Source organism: Rana temporaria, chromosome 11, assembly GCF_905171775.1.
Source record: "Rana temporaria chromosome 11, aRanTem1.1, whole genome shotgun sequence".
NCBI classification, from domain to species: Eukaryota; Metazoa; Chordata; class Amphibia; order Anura; family Ranidae; genus Rana; species Rana temporaria.
The window spans coordinates 5,124,793-5,145,738 of record NC_053499.1 but is presented as its reverse complement, the minus strand read 5'-3'; the positions used below and the strand labels follow the sequence as shown (position 1 = coordinate 5,145,738).

The 20,946-nt window shown below is 48.7% G+C and overlaps 1 protein-coding gene across 2 annotated transcripts in view; it reads left to right on the top strand.

Moving 5' to 3' along the window:
* Positions 1–2,299: 2,299 nt before the first annotated feature.
* HTATIP2 (HIV-1 Tat interactive protein 2) overlaps positions 2,300–20,946 on the top strand; it is a 31,248-nt gene continuing 12,601 nt past the window's right edge. For both annotated transcript variants that reach the window (XR_005744149.1, XM_040327907.1), the window contains exons 1-3: positions 2,300–2,454; positions 7,385–7,574; positions 10,059–10,166. Coding sequence is in view for 1 of the 2 variants with exons in the window: in XM_040327907.1 (XP_040183841.1) it covers positions 2,330–2,454; positions 7,385–7,574; positions 10,059–10,166 (423 nt within the window). In the remaining variant the exon portion in view is untranslated. The remainder of the gene's footprint in view (positions 2,455–7,384; positions 7,575–10,058; positions 10,167–20,946) is intronic.

The window sequence follows — 20,946 nt, the reverse complement described above, 5'->3', positions numbered from 1 at the left end:
TATTACAGTTCTTATTTTGTATCCCGTCCGCAGGGCCGCCATCAGGGGGGGTACAGGCAGTACACCTGTAAGGGGTCCGGAGGTCCCCAGGGGCCCAAATGGCAACCCCCCCTTTTCTTTTTATATATAAAAAAAAAATTATATATTTTTATTTTATCTTTTATTAAAGGGCCAATTTTTTATTAATTTTTTTTAGAGGTCCGGAGGTCCCCAGGGCACCAGATGACGACCCTCTTTTTTTACATATTTTTTTGATATAAAAAAAATATTTTTTAATATATTTTTTTATTTTATTTTTTAATATATATATATATATTAAAAAGAAATAAAAAAAATATATACATTTTTTTTATCAAAAAAATATAAAAAAAGGGGGGCTGTCATCTGGGGACCTCTGGGCCATTTAATAATAATTTATATATATATATATATATATATATATATATATATATATATATATATATATATATATATATATTAAAGGGCTCAGAGGTCCCCAGGGCCCCATGTGGCAAACTTAAATGTTTATTTTTTTATTTTTGTGTATATATATATTTTTTTATTAAAGTGCCCATAGGTCCCCAGGGCCCTGGATGGCAACCCCCTTTTTTTTTATTTTTATAAATGTTATTTTTATTTTTTTATATATGTTTTTATTTATTTTTTATTAAAGGGCCCAGAGGTCCCGGATGGCAACCCCCCTTTTTTTGTAATTTCTCTTTATAAAAAAAAAATATATATATATTAAAGGGCCCAGAGGTCCCCAGGGCCCCAGATGGCAACCCCCCCTTTTCTTTTTATATATAAAAAAAATTATATATTTTTATTTTATCTTTTATTAAAGGGCCAATTTTTTATTAATTTTTTTTAGAGGTCCGGAGGTCCCCAGGGCACCAGATGACGACCCTCTTTTTTTATATATTTTTTTATTTATTTTTTATTAAAGGGCCCAGAGGTCCCGGATGGCAACCCCCCTTTTTTTGTAATTTCTCTTTATAAAAAAAAATATATATATATATTAAAGGGCCCAGAGGTCCCCAGGGCCCTCGATGGCAACCCCCCCTTTTTAAAAAAAAAAATATATATATATCTTTTTTCTGCTCCAGGGGGCCCATGCCTGAAGCTGTGTATAATTCCTGATGCCCGTGCGTAAGGCGATTATCACCAATTTAGTGGCGTTGTATCAACAACAGCGCCGGGGACACCAAACAGGAAGTGAGAGGAAATTTCTCCAAACTAAGAAAATCTCCTCTTAGATCTGAGAGGAACGGCTTGCTAAGATTTCCTCCAAGGTGTACCTAATAAAGTGGCCGGTGAGTGTATAGATAGATTTACATCTTGCTGAAGGATTTGTTATTGGCGCCCCCTGTAGGCGAGGCAAGTTTTTGCAGCATACAAAGCTGCTCCGATCTCACAAGTGGAAAAGAATTTGGAGCTCCAGCCAAAGATAACAAATTAAAAATGAATAGACCAATACTAAGATACAAGTCAGGTTTTGGGCATCCCCTGCAACAAAAATGTAATTTTTTTGGGGATGAGATACTTTCCGAAGGGAAATCACATCTAAAGGGATGCAGACCAAGGATGAGCTCCGGCGTGTTCGCATAGAACACGTGCAGAGCCCGCCAGGAAGTCGGCACCCGCGCTGCGCTAATCACAGCCAGGCAGACATTTTCCGATCTCTGCAGCCGAGCATCGGGACAATGTCTGCCTGGCTGTGATTAGCGCAGCGCGGGTGCCGACTTCCTGGCGGGCTCTGCACGTGTTCTATGCGAACACGCCGGAGCTCATCCTTAATGCAGACCCCTGACACTTTCCTCGTTAGAGCCCTGCAAGTGCAGCAGCTGATTGATAATTATAAAGTCACTCCCATTTACATTGCACATGGACACAGAGAAACACACAGCTATTTCTTCAGACTAACAAAAGGTGGGAAATCAGCAGAAAAGTTTGTTAAAATCCCCTCCAATATATATATATATATATATATATATATATATATATATATATATATACACAGTAACTCACAAAAGTAAGTACACCTCTGACATTTTTGGAAAAACACCAGCAATTATGGCAGTGTATGTACAGTACAGCTCATATACTCCAATGTATACGGCAGTGTATATTACAATGGTAGAAGTGCTCTTATACTCCAGTATATACGGCGGTGTATATTACAATGGTAGAAGTGCTCTTATACTCCAATATATACGGCGGTGTATATTACAATGGTTGAGATGCTCTTATACTCCAGTATATACGGCGGTGTAGTGAGGAGCGGAGGCAGTACTATACGGTAGTGTGGAGCGCAGGGAGAGAGCCGCACATGCGCAGTAGCCGGCCGGGTGTCTCAATGTTGGGGGGAGGTGTGTGGATCGCTCTGTGTGTTCTGGTTCTCATCGCTGCGATCACCTTCCACCAGGAGCACTCCGACCCCGGGGACCTACCCAGGTAATCAGACTTCTATTACCCCCCCCCCCCCCCCCCCAGGAAATACTCCTTCCCTGACCCCACCCTTCCCAAGTATTAACCCTTCCTTCACCCACCAGGTAATACTCCTATTATTACACCCCCTCCCAGGTCATACTTCTATTCCCCCCCCCCCCCCCCAGCTATTAACCCTTTCCTGCCTCCCCCCAATAAAAACCCTTTTACCCCCCCCAATAACACACCCCACCCAGGTGTTAAGCTTTCAATTACTGCCCCTGGTGTTCTCACTCTTCTGACTGACACCCCCCCCATGTATTAACCCTTCCCTGATACCCCCCCTCAGGTATTAACCCTTCAATGCAATGACCCCCCCCCCCCCCCAGGTAAAAATGCTTCTCCCCCCCCAGGTACTAGCCCTTCAAAGACACCCCCTGCAGGTATTAACTCTTTAATGACCCCCCTCCACCCGGTATTGGCCCTTCAATTCCCCCCTAGGAATTACCCCTTCAAATACACCCCCCCCCCCCCAGGCATTGATCCTTCTCTGACACCCCTCAGGTAAAAACACTTATTACCCCCCCCCCTCAAGGTATTAACCCTTCTCTGACCCCCCCAGTATAACCCCCTTCAATTACACCCCCCCGGTATTTATCCTCCCCTGACACCCCCTCCCTCCTCCAGGTATTAACCCTTCAATGCAATGACCCCCCCAGGTAAAACCGCTTCTATGTACTAGCCCTTCAAAAGCATCCCCCCTCCAGGTATTAACTCTTCTCTGACCCCCTCCCCCCCCAGGAATTACCCCTTCAATTACACTCCCCCCCACCCCTCCAGGTAGGTAAAAAAACACATATTACCCCCCCCCCCCCCAAGGTGTTAACCCTTCAAAGACCCCCTAGGAATGACCCTTTTACACCCCCCCCCCCCCAGATAGTAACTCTTTCCTGGCATCCCCCTGCTCAGGTATTACAGGAGAGATAATGAAGGGTTAACCCCCTCTGGTTCACTAGTGGGAGGTCAGTCCCTATTGGCTGGGGGCACTGTATACACAGATGGGGGGGTGGGGCTCGGTCTGCTCAGTCATGCTGACATTTCTCCATCGCTCTCTGAGGTCAGTTGTGTCACCGGGATTAACCCCCGCATCGCCTGCTCCCCCCCCCCCCCCGGTGATCCCACACCTTCCTCTTTCCTATAACCTGCTCTCCCTGTAGGCTCCTCCCCCTGTCAGATCTTGGTTCAGGACGTCCGTACTGGGGGGAGGCTGCTACTGAAAATGCCGGTTACCTGGCTGTCTTTTAGGAGACGTTGCAGCATGCAGCCAGTGAAGTCACTTCTCCTGACAAACCATGAGAGCCAGGCAAGTGGCATTTCCAGATCAACCTCTAGAGCCTGTCCTCAGGGACCACCAACAGTCCCCCAATCACAGAATATGATGGATTGTTTTGCCTGTTCTTAGAGAAGCCGGTCTGAGGAGCGCGGCCCTAACAGGACAGGATTTCAGGCGAGCCAGGTGACGGCGCGATCCGCGGCGGGGGACCTGAGCTTCTGGCTCCCATTGATCTCGTGCCATCTCCGTCGTCCTCTACAGGCATCGGCATGTAAAGATTTGTGATCCGGGCGTGTAGCCAATGCCAAGCCTCTGTTTTTATAGGATAAGGCACCACCCTGCTCTAGGCAGTGCATGTGTGCCAGGCTTGTATTCCAGCTATTTGGCTCATGCACACCCTGCAATATGCCAAACCCAGCGCTAAAACATGCGTTTCTATACAACAAGTGCTCCTATACACCGGGATATACGGCAGTGCACAGTACAGTCATGGGTATACAGAAGTACAATATACAGTAAAACCTCAGATTGCGAGGATAATTTGTTCCAGAAACATGCTTGTAATCCAAAGCACTTGTATATCAAAGCATTTTTTTTACAGGGTATAAAAGAGAAGAGAGGCGCCTCTAAGTGTAGCAATAAGTTGCTAAATGTTGTACCTTCATTAAATGTAACCATATCGCTACACTTAGAGGCGCCTCTCTTCTCTTTTATAATCAGTTGTGACATGACGCTACTCTTATATCAAGACATCGCTTGTATATCAAGGCAAAATGTATTAAAACATTTTCTTGTCTTGCAAAACGCTCTCAAACTAAGTTACTCTCAAACCAAGGTTTTACTGTATATGGCAGTGTACAGTGGTGGGAGTGCCCCTATACACTAGTATATATGGCAGTGTACAGTGGTGGGGGTGCCCCTATACACTAGTATATATGGCAGTGTACAGTGGTGGGGGTGCTCCTATACACCAGTATATATGGCAGTATATAGTGGTGGGAGTGCCCCTATACACCAGTATATATGGCAGTGTACAGTGGTGGGAGTGCTCATATACACCAGGATATATGGCAGTGTATAGTGGTGGGGAGTGCCCCTATACACTAGTATATATGGCAGTGTACAGTGGTGGGGGTGCCCCTATACACTAGTATATATGGCAGTGTACAGTGGTGGGAGTGCCCCTATACACCAGTATATATGGCAGTGTACAGTGGTGGGAGTGCTCATATACACCAGGATATATGGCAGTGTATAGTGGTGGGGAGTGCTCCTATAGTCCAGTATATATGGCAGTGTATAGTGGTGGGGGGTGCTCCTATAGTCCAGTATATACAGCAGTGTATAGTGGTGGGGGGTGCTCCTATAGTCCAGTATATATGGCAGTGTATAGTGGTGGGGGGGTGCCCCCATACACCGGTATATATGGCAGTGTATAGTGGTGGGGGGGGGGGGGTGCTCCTATAGTCCAGTATATACAGCAGTGTATAGTGGTGGGGGGGTGCTCCTATAGTCCAGTATATACAGCAGTGTATAGTGGTGGGGGGTGCTCCTATAGTCCAGTATATATGGCAGTGTATAGTGGTGGGGGGTGCTCCTATACACCAGTATATATGGCAGTGTATAGTGGTGGAGGGGGGGTGCTCCTATAGTCCAGTATATATGGCAGTGTATAGTGGTGGGGGGGGGGTGCTCCTATAGTCCAGTATATATGGCAGTGTATAGTGGTGGGGAGTGCTCCTATAGTCCTGTATATATGGCAGTGTACAGTGGTGGGGGTGCTCCTATACACCAGGATATATGGCAGTGTATAGTGGTGAGGGGTGCTCCTATAGTCCAGTATATATGGCAGTGTACAGTGGTGGGGGTGCTCCTATAGTCCAGTATATATGGCAGTGTACAGTGGTGGGGGGTGCTCCTATAGTCCAGTATATATGGCAGTGTACAGTGGTGGGGGGTGCTCCTATAGTCCAGTATATATGGCAGTGTATAGTGGTGGGGAGTGCTCCTATAGTCCAGTATATATGGCAGTGTACAGTGGTGGGGGGTGCTCCTATAGTCCAGTATATATGGCAGTGTACAGTGGTGGGGGTGCTCCTATAGTCCAGTATATATGGCAGTGTACAGTGGTGGGGGTGCTCCTATAGTCCAGTATATATGGCAGTGTACAGTGGTGGGGGGTGCTCCTATAGTCCAGTATATATGGCAGTGTATAGTGGTGGGAGTGCTCCTATAGTCCTGTATATACGGCAGTGTATAGTGGTGGGGAGTGCTCCTATAGTCCAGTATATATGGCAGTGTACAATTTGTTCGCCTCCCTCACAATACGGAGTGCACGGTAGCGTTATAAAACCTGCGTTACCACAACAATGCGCTGTATAGGTGTGTCGCCATTTATTAGTAATTGCTCCCCAATGCCCTGAGCTCCCGAGCAACAGCAATCCACAGGTGGGAATTCTCTCTTCCTATAGGTGGAGGCACATTGGGGCCAATCAGTTCTCCATCCAGCAATGATAATGATCCAGAGTCTTTGATTACACCGCCTCCTGTCAGCTGAAAGTTTAACTCAATCTCCTTTATCATGTCTGCAGTCTCTGACCATCCCTTGTATCTTGTATGCAGTCTCTGACCATCCCTTGTATCGTGTCTGCATTCTCTGTCCATCCCTTGTATCATGTCTGCAGTCTCTGTCCATCCCTTGTATCGTGTCTGCAATCTCTGACCATCCCTTGTATCATGTCTGCAGTCTCTGACCATCCCTTGTATCGTGTCTGCAGTCTCTGACCATCCCTTGTATCGTGTCTGCAGTCTCTGACCATCCCTTGTATCGTGTCTGCAGTCTCTGACCATCCCTCGTATCGTTTCTGCAGTCTCTGACCATCACCTGTATCGTGTCTGCAGTCTCTGACCATCACCTGTATCGTGTCTGCAGTCTCTGACCGTCCCTCGTATCGTGTCTGCAGTCTCTGTCCATCCCTCGTATCGTGTCTGCAGTCTCTGACCATCCCTTGTATCGTGTCTGCAGTCTCTGACCATCCCTTGTATTGTGTCTGCAGTCTCTGACCATCCCTTGTATTGTGTCTGCAGTCTCTGACCATCCCTTGTATCGTGTCTGCAGTCTCTGACCATCCCTTGTATCGTGTCTGCAGTCTCTGACCATCCCTCGTATCGTATCTGCAGTCTCTGACCATCCCTCGTATCGTGTCTGCAGTCTCTGACCATCCCTCGTATCGTGTCTGCAGTCTCTGACCATCTCTCGTATCGTGTCTGCAGTCTCTGACCATCTCTCGTATCGTGTCTGCAGTCTCTGACCATCTCTCGTATCGTGTCTGCAGTCTCTGACCGTCTAAACAGAGTTTTTTTTAGTGTAGTATCCCTTTAAACCGGCGCAGAGAATTCTTCATGCCGGGAAGCGTCGCTGTGATTTGTGTTTATTCCGGTAATTGCGCGTTTAACATTTTGTGTCCTTTTTCATCTGAACAGAACGTGTTGATCCATTAGTCGGCGCGCTGCCAGGCGGCCGGCCGGATGAGGTCACAGCGATCCAAGTTCCCGCCCCCCTCTGGTGTTTGAAGAACAACGCGCAGCCAACACTTTGTCATTCTTCATTTGCGATTTTTACAGGATGGCCGCCGACATCAAGACGCTGAGAGAGGAATACAAAGAGATGAACCGATCCGTCTTCGTCCTGGGTGCGTCCGGGGAGACGGGGAAGGAGCTGCTCAAGGAGATTGCGCAGAGCCGCCTGTTCAGCAAAATCACGCTGATTGGACGCCGCAAGATGGACTACGAAGACGAGGCGTATAAGGATGTGGTGAGAGTCCGCCGGGGCCACCTACCTCCCATCCCCCCCCCCCCCTATATCCACACTGAAGGGTCCTTGTCTTTGATTCATTGGAACCCTTCCGCTGCCACGTCCTATTTTGACATAGCATGGGCAGGTGACAGGTTCTCTTTAAGGAGGCATCAGGGGCCTACTAGACCCCCTAATGTCTTCTCTGTACCCTGAGAGCAGGTTGTGTCCGATCGGCGTTTCCTTGGATAGAGCAGCCAGGGTTCTCCAGCTCTGAACCTGGAAGTGTTCTACAGCCCCAACCTTCCTACCCTTCCTCCTCTACAGCCCCACCCTTCCTCCTCTACCGCCCTACCCTTCCTCCTCTACAGCCCCAGCCTTCCTACCCTTCCTCCTCTACAGCCCCACCCTTCCTACCCTTCCTCCTCTACAGCCCCAACCTTCCTACCCTTCCTCCTCTACAGCCCCAGCCTTCCTACCCTTCCTCCTCTACAGCCCCAACCTTCCTACCCTTCCTCCTCTACAGCCCCAGCCTTCCTCCTCTACAGCCCCAGCCTTCCTACCCTTCCTCCTCTACAGCCCCAACCTTCCTACCCTTCCTCCTCTACAGCCCCAGCCTTCCTCCTCTACAGCCCAACCTTTCCTCCTCTACAGCCCCAGCCTTCCTCCTCTACAGCCCCAGCCTTCCTCCTCTACAGCCCCAGCCTTCCTCCTCTACAGCCCCACCCTTCCTCCTCTACAGCCCCACCCTTCCTCCTCTACAGCCCCAACCTACCTACCCTTCCTCCTCTACAGCCCCTTCCTCCTCCTCTACAGCCCCACCCTTCCTCCTCCTCTACAGCCCCACCCTTCCTCCTCCTCTACAGCCCCAGCCTTCCTCCTCCTCTACAGCCCCAGCCTTCCTCCTCCTCTACAGCCCCAACCTTCCTACCCTTCCTCCTCTACAGCCCCAGCCTTCCTCCTCCTCTACAGCCCCAACCTTCCTCCTCCTCTACAGCCCCAACCTTCCTACCCTTCCTCCTCTACAGCCCCAACCTTCCTCCTCCTCTACAGCCCCAACCTTCCTACCCTTCCTCCTCTACAGCCCCAACCTTCCTACCCTTCCTCCTCTACATCCCCAGCCTTCCTCCTCTACATCCCCAGCCTTCCTCCTCTACATCCCCAGCCTTCCTCCTCTACATCCCCAGCCTTCCTCCTCTACATCCCCAGCCTTCCTCCTCTACATCCCCAGCCTTCCTTCTCTACAGCCCCACCCTTCCTCCTCTACAGCCCCACCCTTCCTCCTCTACAGCCCCACCCTTCCTCCTCTACAGCCCCACCCTTCCTCCTCTACAGCCCCAACCTTCCTACCCTTCCTCCTCTACATCCCCAGCCTTCCTCCTCTACAGCCCCAGCCTTCCTTCTCTACAGCCCCAGCCTTCCTTCTCTACAGCCCCACCCTTCCTCCTCTACAGCCCCACCCTTCCTCCTCTACAGCCCCACCCTTCCTCCTCTACAGCCCCACCCTTCCTCCTCTACAGCCCCACCCTTCCTACCCTTCCTCCTCTACAGCCCCAGCCTTCCTCCTCTACAGCCCCAGCCTTCCTCCTCCTCTACAGCCCCAGCCTTCCTCCTCCTCTACAGCCCCAGCCTTCCTCCTCCTCTACAGCCCCAGCCTTCCTCCTCCTCTACAGCCCCAGCCTTCCTCCTCCTCTACAGCCCCAGCCTTCCTCCTCCTCTACAGCCCCACCCTTCCTCCTCCTCCTCTACAGCCCCACCCTTCCTCCTCTACAGTCCCTTCTTTCCTACCCTACAGTTCTACTCTACCCACTGCCCTACCTTTCCTACACTACGGCTCTTCCCTATAGCCCCACCCCCTCTGAATCTACAGCCCTTCCTTTTCTACACCGTTGAAGCTGATGAGTGCAGGTTGTACCTGATTGGCATTTCCATGGAAAGAACAGCCAGGGTTTTACAGTCTTGAACCTGGAAGTGCTTAGAGCTGAGCACTTCCAAGTTCATACTACCAAGGGGGATCAGAAAACAGATGTTGATTGATTCCCCGCTGCTTTGTATCTTGACACCCGCACTGGCACCCAGGAGAGACGGGTTAGCCTGTGACACATGGCGGGGGTGGGGGTCAGGGCAGAGGGGGTGGCACAATACAGCCACCCAAATCACAACTTGGCTCCTGGCAGGAAACATTTCAACAAACTCCTGGCTGCTATATTGCGGCAGCAAAATGGTTAAACCCCCGCCAGTGTTTTTTTTGTCTGTGTCCTATTTTTATTTTCTGTCTGTGTTTGGGGAGATTTCCTTTGACTTCCTGTCCCGAAACACAACAGGAAGTGGGAAGAAATCTCCCCAAAGTGAAGGGCATTCCTCATGAGAAATAGGTGTCCCCTGTAGAAGATTTTCCCTCTATTCCTGACAAAGACCGCAATAAACAAAGTGACCCCCCCCAAGTCTAATTTGTCGATTTGTCACCATTGTGTGTTGTGTATTCATGTCCGTCTCGTTCTCCAGGTCCAGGAGGTGGTGGATTTTGAGAAGTTGGATGATTACGCTGCAGCCTTCCAGGGACATGACGTGGGGTTCTGCTGTCTGGGGACCACGAAAGCCAAATCTGGAGAGGTGAGTGGAGAACGGCGCCCCCCCCCCCCCCCCCCCCCAAAAGTGTGGGAAGGAATTCAGGGATAGCAGCCATCATGATTCTACAGCCTTCCCCTTCCTATCCCACATCCATAGCCCTCCTACCCTACACTTCCTACACTACAAACCTACCTGTCCTACCCTACAACCCTACTCTTCCTACCCTACAGCCCAACTCTTCCTACTCTAAAGCCCTATTCTTGCTACCCTACAACCATATCCTTGTTATTCTACAGCCCTACCCTTCCTATCCCGCATCCGTAGCCCTCCTACCCTACAGCCCTACTCTTCCTACACTACAGCCCTTCTCTTCCAAATCCCACAGCCCTTCTCTTCCAACCCTACAACCACACCCCTCCCTATACTACAGCCCTACTCTTCCTACCCTACAGCCATACTCTTCCTAACCTCACAGCCCTTCTCTTCCAACCCTACAACCACACCCCTCCCTACCTTACAGCCCTACTCTTCCTACACTACAGCCCTTCACTTCCAAACCCCACAGCCCTTCTCTTCCAACCCTACAACCACACCCCTCCCTATACTACAGCCCTACTCTTCCTACTCTAAAGCCCTATTCTTGCTACCCTACAGCCATATCCTTATTATTCTACAGAACTACCCTTCCTATCGCGCATCCGTAGCCCTCCTGCCGTACTCTTCCTACACTACAGCCCTTCTCTTCCAACCCTACAACCACACCCCTCCCTATACTACAGCCCTACACTTCCTACACTACAGCCCTTCTCTTCCAAACCCCACAACCCTTCGCTTCTAACCCTACAACCACACCCCTCCCTATACTACAGCCCTTCCTACCCTACAGCCCAACTCTTCCTACTCTTAAGCCCTATTCTTGCTACCCTACAGCCATATCCTTGTTATTCTACAGCCCTACCCTTCCTATCCCGCATTCGTAGCCCTCCTACCCTACAGCCATACTCTTTCTACACTACAGCCCTTCTCTTCCAAACCCCACAGCCCTTCTCTTCCAACCACACCCCTCACTATACTACAGCCTCTCTCTTCCTACTCTCAAGCCCTATTCTTGCTACCCAATAGCCATATCCTTGTTACCCTACAGCCCTACCCTACAGCTCTACCCTTCCCATCCTACAGCCCACCCTTCCTATTCTAGAGCCCCACCTTTGCCTTACAACAGCCCTACCCTTGCTGCCCTACAGCCCTACCTACTGGGTAGACCAGATATAGTGACTGCAGGCTCCTGGGAGAGCAGATATAGCGACTGCAGGCTCCTGGGTTTAGTAACACTTTAACAATCACTCCTGTTGTCCCCTGAACTATACAGGTTGTAGATTGGCAAGGGGCCCCAACAAGTATCAAAGACAGCTGTGTGCAGCCACCTCTCTGGCAGATCTTCCTCTGGTTGGAAGCAGAGCAGCTGCAGGTTATGAGATAACAAAGGGTGTGAATCGGCTACATTGCCTGATAAGAGACCAAAGGTCCATCTACTATCAACCACTAAGACTACATAGACAATTAAATCCGACCTCAGGCCTTCCCTTCAGTGGTGCATGGCTCCTCTCCTGGACTGAAGCGGCTTCCTCTGATTTCACTGCACACTGTAAGCTTCTCACAATCTGCATTCGAAGCTGCAGCAAGCCAGAGCCCGCCTCATTTCCTGGGTGGAGGACGTCAGTATCACACATGGGGGGGGGGGGGGTCTCCATGCAAATACAGCCTGCCTAGGAACCCCCACTCCTCCAGACTGACCTCTGCCCATCAAGGCATTTTGTTTAGTTTTATGGCATTTTTATTAATATATATATTTTTTTTTTTTTTACTAGTAATGGCGGCGATCAGCGTTTTTTTTTTTTTTTTTTTTTTATCGGTACTGCGACATTATGGTGGACACTTTTGACACATTTTTGGGACCATTGTCATTTTTATAGCGATCAGTGCTATAAAAATGCATTGGATTACTATAAGGCCCCTTTAAGACGAACAGCAGTTTTACCGCAGCTAAAAGCGCGTTTATATTTTGCTGGAATTCAAGACTCCAGGCACAGCGATCAGCTGCATTTGTACGGTGCTTTTAGCTGTGGTTGCGCTTAGCAGCGGCACGACATTGAACGGGGATCCGACTTGGATCCCTGCCAATACCAAGCACCAAGGGCGGATCCAGAGTCTAGTCTCGGGAGGGGCACTGCCAGAAAATAAGGTGTTGCTTACAGAACTCAATTAGGTGTCCGGTGTGTCCGCTGCAATGTTGCAGTACCGCTAAAAAATCAATGATCGCCGCCATTACTAGTAAAAAATATTTAAATATAAATGCCATAAATCTATCCCATAGTTTGTAGACGATTGTCAGGGACTGCAGACATGGTACAAGAGATGGTCAGAGACTGCAGACATGGTACAAGAGATGGTCAGAGACTGCAGACGTGGTACAAGAGATGGTCAGAGACTGCAGACATAGTACAGGAGATGGTCAGAGACTGCAGACGTGGTACAAGGGATGGTCAGAGACTGCAGACATGGTATAAGAGATGGTCAGAGACTACAGGCATGGTACAAGAGATGGTCAGAGACTGCAGACATAGTACAGGAGATGGTCAGAGACTGCAGACATGGTATAAGAGATGGTCAGAGACTGCAGGCATGGTACAAGAGATGGTCAGAGACTGCAGACATAGTACAGGAGATGGTCAGAGACTGCAGACATGGTACAAGAGATGGTCAGATACTGCAGACATGGTACAAGAGATGGTCAGAGACTGCAGACGTGGTACAAGGGATGGTCAGAGACTGCAAACGTGGTACAAGGGATGGTCAGAGACTGCAGACGTGGTACAAGAAATGGTCAGAGACTGCAGACGTGGTACAAGGGATGGTCAGAGACTGCAGGCATGGTACAAGGGATGGTCAGAGACTGCAGAAGTGGTATAAGAGATGGTCAGAGACTGCAGACGTGGTATAAGAGATGGTCAGAGACTGCAGTCGTGGTACAGGAGATGGTCAGAGACTGCAGACATGGTACAGGAGATGGTCAGAGACTGCAGACGTGGTACAAGGGATGGTCAGAGACTGCAGACGTGGTATAAGAGATGGTCAGAGACTGCAGGCATGGTACAAGGGATGGTCAGAGACTGCAGACGTGGTATAAGAGATGGTCAGAGACTGCAGACGTGGTACAGGAGATGGTCAGAGACTGCAGACATGGAACAAGGAGATGGTCAGAGACTGCAGACGTGGTACAAGGGATGGTCAGAGACTGCAGACGTGGTACAAGGGATGGTCAGAGACTGCAGACGTGGTACAAGGGATGGTCAGAGACTGCAGACGTGGTACAAGGGATGGTCAGAGACTGCAGACGTGGTATAAGAGATGGTCAGAGACTGCAGGCATGGTACAAGGGATGGTCAGAGACTGAACACATGGTACAAGAGATCAATGCAGCCTCATCAGTGCCCACCATTGCAGCCTCACTGTGCATATGAACGCAGCCCCACCTTTGTGTATAAATTCAGTCCCACTTTTGTATATCAATGCAGACCCACTTTTGTATATCAATGCAGACCCACTTTTGTATATCAATGCAGACCCACTTTTGTATATCAATGCAGCCACACTTTTGTCTATGAATGCAGCCCCACTTTTGTCTATGAATGCAGCCCCACTTTTGTCTATGAATGCAGCCCCACTTGTGTCTATGAATGCAGCCCCACTTGTGTCTATGAATGCAGTCCCACTTTTGTCTATGAATGCAGCCACACTTTTGTCTATGAATGCAGCCACACTTTTGTCTATGAATGCAGCCACACTTGTGTCTATGAATGCAGCCCCACTTGTGTCTATGAATGCAGCCCCACTTGTGTCTATGAATGCAGCCCCACTTGTGTCTATGAATGCAGCCCCACTTGTGTCTATGAATGCAGCCCCACTTGTGTCTATGAATGCAGCCCCACTTGTGTCTATGAATGCAGCCCCACTTGTGTCTATGAATGCAGCCCCACTTGTGTCTATGAATGCAGCCCCACTTGTGTCTATGAATGCAGTCCCACTTTTGTATATACATGCAGTCCCACTTTTGTATATGAATGCAGCCCCACTTTTGTCTATTAATGCAGCCACACTGTGCATGGCACTCACCATGGCATTGCCTCGATCACACACAGCAGGTATCTCCTCTCCCGATGTGTGTCATGGAACAAACAGGAGCTGTAGGTCTGTGTTCGGCTCTAGCAAAGTCCCACCCTAGACGGGCTTGTGTGATAGACAAAACACTGATTCAATCAGTGTTCCATCTCCATCTACTATCACACGAGCAGGTCTAGCACAGGCAGCACAGCCGAACACAGATCCAGCTCTCACACACAGCCAGAGATGCCCGATGTCATACACGCAGGAGAGAGGGGAGTGCTGCAGTCAGCTACAGCTCAAAGCAGCCTCAGGACAGGCAGCCTACCAGCCCTGGTGATGAGAGAGGGAGAGAGAGTTAGAGACTCGGCAGCGGGAGCTGCAGGCACCGCAAAGCAGTTTAAAAGCCAATGTGACATGATTGCCTCGGGGGGGGGCAATTGCCCTGTTGCCCCCCCCCTGGATCCGCCGTTGCCAAGCACTGTGTCTAGTATGAATCTTGAGGGGGAACTCCACGCCAAATTTCAACTAAAAACCGGCATGGGTCCCCCCTACAGGAGCATACCAGGCCCTTGGGTCCTCTATGGATTTTAACCACTTAAGGACCGCCTCATGTACATATACGTCAGCAGAATGGCACAGGCAGGCACATGTACGTATATATACGTGCCCTGCTTGACGTGGGTCGGGGGTCCGATCGGGACCCCCCCCCCGGTACATGCGGCGGTCCCCGTGGCTTCAGGAGCGATCCGGGACGACGGCGCGGCTATTCGTTTATAGCCGCTCCGTCGCGATCGCTCCCCGGAGCTGAAGAACGGGGAGAGCCGTGTGTAAACACGGCTTCCCCGTGCTTCACTGTGTCGGCGCATCGATCGCGTCATTCCCTTTATAGGGAAGACACGATCGATGACGTCATTCCTACAGCCACACCCCCCTACACTAGTAAACACATACACAGTGATCCCTAAATGTTACAGCGCCCCCTGTGGTTAACTCCCAAACTGCAAACTGTCATTTTCACAATAAACAATGCAATTTAAATGCATTTTTTGCTGTGAAAATGACAATTGTCCCAAAAATGTGTCAAAATTGTCCGAAGTGTCCGCCATAATGTCGCAGTCACGAAAAAAATCGCTGATCGCCGCCATTAGTAGTAAAAAAAAAAAAAAAAAAAAAAAAAAAACTATCCCCTATTTTGTAAACACTATCAATTTTGCGCAAACCAACCGATAAACGATTATTGCGATTTTTTTTTTTTTACCAAAAATAGGTAGAAGAATACGTATCGGCCTAAACTGAGGAAAAAAAAATGTTATATATGTTTTTGGGGGATATTTATTATAGCAAAAAGTAAAAAATATAGCATTTTTTTCAAAATTGTCGCTCTATTTTTGTTTATAGCGCAAAAAATAAAAACCGCAGAGGTGATCAAATACCACCAAAAGAAAGCTCTATTTGTGGGGAAAAAAAGACGCCAATTTTGTTTGGGAGCCACGTCGCACGACCGCGCAATTGTCTGTTAAAGCGACGCAGTCCCGAACTGTAAAAACCCCTTGGGTCTTTAGGCAGCATTTTGGTCCGGGGCTTAAGTGGTTAAGGAGACACCCCCTGCGCCGAAAAAACGGCGTTGGGGGGGGGGGGGTCCCCCCCAAAATCCATACCAGACCCGTATCCGAGCAGCAGCCCGGCCGGTCAGGAAAGGGGTGGGGATGGGCGATTGCCCCCCCCCTCCTTAACCGTGCCAGGCCTCATGCCCTCAACATGGGGGGGTAGGTGCTTTTGGGGCAGGGGGGCGCCCATGTTGATGAGGACAGGGCCTCTTCCCGACAACCCTGGCCGTTGGTTGTCGGGGTCTGCGGGAAGGGAGCTTATCGGAATCTGGGAGACCCCTTTAATAAGGGGGCCCCCAGATGCCGGCCCCCCACCCTTCCCACTGGCAGGGAAGGGGTTAACACTAGGGGGGCGGGGAAGGGGTTACCAGGCACGCCCCTATTGGCTGAAATGCGAGATAAGGTATAGCTACGTGATCTCACGCAGCCGACCTGTCGCCGTATAACTGCCGCCGGCTGGTCGGCTAGTGGTTAAATGGGATGTTTACATTTCTTGTAATAGGAATAAAAATGCGTTTGAAAAAAATTGGGCTAACTTAACTGTTTTTTTTTTTTTTTATTTAATGCATGAAATCCCCCCCCCCCCCCCAAAAAAAACATTTGAAAAACTACTGCGCGAATACCGTGCAAAATAAAAAGTTGCAATGACCGCCATTTTATTCTCTCGGGTCTCTGCAAAAAAAAAAAAAAAAAAAACATATAATGTTTGGGGGGTTCTGGGTAATTTTCTAGCAAAAAAAAAAATATGATTTTTACATGTAGGAGAGGAGTGTCAGAATTGGCCTGGTAGCCAAGGGGTTAAATACAAAGTTGACGGAGCGATAATCAGGAGGACTTTGCTTCTTTCTAATAGATTTCACTCGCTGATCCACGTTTTCCTCACAATTTTATTTATTTATTACAATTGTATAATTTTACATATTTTTTTTTTTTTTTTCTATTTTTTTTTTTTTTTTTAATTAAAATTGCACTTTAACCACTTAAGCCCCGGACCAATATGCTGCCTAAAGACCCAAGGGGTTTTTACAATTCAGCACTGCGTCGCTTTAACTGACAATTGCGCGGTCGTGCGACGTGGCTCCCAAACAAAATTGGTGTCCTTTTTTCCCCACAAATAGAGATTTATTTTGGTGGTATTTGATCACCTCTGCGGTTTTTATTTTTTGCGCTATAAACAAAAATAGAGCGACAATTTTGAAAAAAATTCAATATTTTTTACTTTTTGCCATAATAAATATCCCCCAAAAATATATATAACATTTTTTTTTCCTCAGTTTAGGCCGATACGTATTCTTCCTATTTTTGGTAAAAAAAAAAAATCGCAATAAGCGTTTATCGATTGGTTTGCGCAAAATTTATAGTGTTTACAAAATAGGGGATAGTTTTATTATTTTTTTTTTTTTTTACTACTAATGGCGGCGATCAGCGATTTTTTTCCGTGACTGCGACATTATGGCGGACACTTCGGACAATTTTGACACATTTTTGGGACCATTGTCATTTTCACAGCGAAAAATGCATTTAAATTGCATTGTTTATTGTGAAAATGACAGTTGCAGTTTGGGAGTTAACCACAGGGGGCGCTGTAGGAGTTAGGGTTCACCTAGTGTGTGTTTACAACTGTAGGGGGGTGTGGCTGTAGGTCTGACGTCATCGATCGAGTCTCCCTATAAAAGGGATCACTCGATCGATGCAGCCGCCACAGTGAAGCACGGGGAAGCCGTGTTTACATACGGCTCTCCCCGTTCTTCAGCTCCGGGGAGCGATCGCGACGGGGCGGCTAGAAACAAATAGCCACGCCCTCGTCCCGGATCGCTCCTGAAGCCACGGGAATCGCCGCATGTACGTGGGGGGGGGCCCGATCGGACCCACGTCTAGGCAGGGACGTACAGGTACGCCAATGTGCCTGTCCGTGCCATTCTGCCGACGTAAATGTACATGCGGCAGTCCGGAAGTGGTTAAATGCTCATATAAGAAATCTGTCGCAATGAATGGTCTGACGACGATCGGCGAATGTATCAATGGACATATTAAATCGCTTTTATAGATCTGTCCTTTTTGCGGCGGGATACAACAAAGTTCCAAAAAAAAGTCTCCTCTTTTAATTGGACGCATTGTTTGGCGTGAAGCGCGACGCACAATTTTTTTTGTTTTGTTTTTTTGCGGCGTCTCACCCATTGTGTAGGATCCGTACCGTCTGCTGCAATGCCGTGGAAGTATTTGGCGTGGAGGAGAAGCCGAACGCCCGCACATCAAAACGTCAACTTTCTATCGGACACAAAGGTGCGCGCATTTTTGTCAGGCGGCGTCCATTGTGGGGGGGATGATAGGTTAAAGGTGGCGGGACCCCAAGCTTCTCCCCTGCCCCGTCCTTCAAGGGGACTTTGTCAGCGGAAGGCGAGTGCGGTGAATAGAGGGACGCCGGCTTGTGATGGCATTCAGCTGAACTGACGGGCTAATCACCTCGGGAGAAGGGAGCGGCGGGTATTTGTGTCACTTTAATTTGCCGCAGACAATGGAGGATGGCTGGGGCTCCATTAAGCCGCATTTAATGCAGAAGTAAAGCCGGGGGAAATTAGAGGCTCGCTTTAATCAAATTACACCTCCACCAGCCAAGAGGTTGCCAGGAGGCAGCGTGGGTAGCGCGGCTCCCGATTGGCCGGCCGGACAAAGCTGTGCAGGAATTTTGTCCCCGAGTGTGAGAATCGCGGCGGACAAAACTCCGGCGTCCCCCCCCCCCGGGGGCCGTTCCCCTGAGAGGTAACAAAATAATCAGAGAATCTTATTGGCAGAAATGATTTTAAAGAATAATAAAAGTCACGTGTTCCCATGGAAGGAAATGGATACAATGTATCAACTGAACGGTTCTAAAAATACGAAATTGTAACATTGTATAGAAGTTATTCTTTAGCCACTTGAGCCCCCGAACCCTTATGCAGGTAAAGGACCCAGCCCCCTTTTTGCGATTCGGCACTGCGTCGCTTTAACTGAGAATTGCGCGGTCGTGCGACGTGGCTCCCAAACAAAATTGGCATCCTTTTTTCCCCACAAATAGAGCTTTCTTTTGGTGGTATTTGATGACCTCTGCGGTTTTTATTTTTTGCGATATAAACAAAAATGGAGCGACAATTTAAAAAAAAATGCAATGGGCTAGATTCAGGTAGGGGCGCGCAATCTAACGGCGGCGCAGCGTACCGTATTTCCGCTACGCCGCCGCAACTTACAAGAGCAAGTGCAGTATTCACAAAGCGCTTGCTCCGTAATTTGCGGCGGCGTAGCGTAAATGGGGCCGGCGTAAGCGCGCGTAATTCAAATGTGTAAGGGGGGGGGCGTGTTTTATGTTAATGTGTGTTGACCTGACGTGATTGACGCTTTGTACGAACGGTGCATGCGCCGTCCGTGTACATATCCCAGTGTGCATTGCTCCAAATGACGTCGCAAGGACGTCATTGGTTTCGACTTTAACGTAAATTACGTCCAACCCTGTTCGCAAACGACGTACAAAAATTCAAAAATCGAAGCGGGAACGACGTCCATACTTAACATTGAGTGCGCCTCATAGAAGCAGGCACAACGTTACGCCGATAAAGCCTTACGCAAACGACGTAAAAAACGAAATCCGGGCGCACGTACATTTTGTGAATCGACGTAACTAGGTAATTTGCATATTCTACACCAAATAGAATTACGCCAGTCGGATCTTAGGCTAATGTCGGCGTATCTAGCTTTCTGAATACAGAAAGTAGATACGCCGGCGCAGCTTTGAATTTACGCGGCGTATGTATACGCCGGCGTAATTCTTTGCTGAATCTAGCCCAATATTTTTTTCTTTTTGCTATAATAAATATCCCCCAAAAAAGATATAAAAAAACGTTTTTTTCCCTCAGTTTAGACTGATACGTATTCTTCTATCTATTTTTGGTAAAAAACAAACGCAATAAGCGTTTGTTAAATGGTTTGCGCAAAAGTTATAGCGTTTACAAAATAAGGGATAGTTTTATGGCATGTTTAAAAACATTTTTTTTTTTTACTAGTAATGGCGGCGATCTGCGTTTTTTTTTTTTATCGTGACTGCGACATTACGGCGGACACTTTTGACACCATTTTGTGACCATTGTCATTTTCACAGCGAAAAGTGCTATAAAAATGCACTGTTTACTGTGAAAATGACACTGGCAGTGAAGGGGTTAACCTCTAGGGGGCGCTAAAGGGGTTAAGTGTGACCTAATTTGTGTCTTACTTTAGGAGGGCGTGGCTGGGCGTGTGACGTCACTGATCGTCGTTCCCTATGACAGGCTCACTAGGAAGCACGGGATGAGGTTTGTTTACACTTCCCTCTCTCAACGTTCTTCCTCTCTGTGAGATAATCGCAGCGGCGATCAGGTCCCGCGGTCATGGAGCACAGGACCGGGTCGTCGCGCGGCCGGCGGCGCGCTCGCGACCCACACCTGGGCTTCTTAAAGGGGACGTACAGGTACGTTCATATGCCCAGCCGTGCCATTCTCCCGACGGAAATAGTCGTTGGGCGGTCCTTAAGGGGGGTTAGGCCCCATTCACATCCGCACTTAGCTGGAACTTGTCTTTTTTTTTTTGTGTGTGTTTGTGCGATTTTTCACATACAAGGCCCCGTTCGCATTATTGCATAGCGAGAACAAGTGTTCCCACTACACGATTCTAAAATTGCGATATTCACGCCATTCTGCGTTTTCGCATACGGCGGGCCCATTCAATTGAGTGGGCTCCCCTATGTGTGTTTGGCCTAAAAGAAGCCCCCATGCCTTTTTTTATTTTTTTTTATTTTTTTCGGTTGATAAAGGTACAGTTTGCCGCGATTGCCGCCTAAACCTGTCGCACATTGTAGAATCGGATTGGGGGTGCCATTGTGCTCCAGTTGCCGGGGAGAATCGCAGCGATTCTGCCTGAGATTCCCAAATTACGAGGTGTGGACGGGGCCCTATTATGCATTGCGCATAGGACAGCGTATTTATTTGAATGAGCTGCCCAACGTGTGACAAAGGTCCCATTAAAGCTCCTGTACTTTTTTTGAAGTG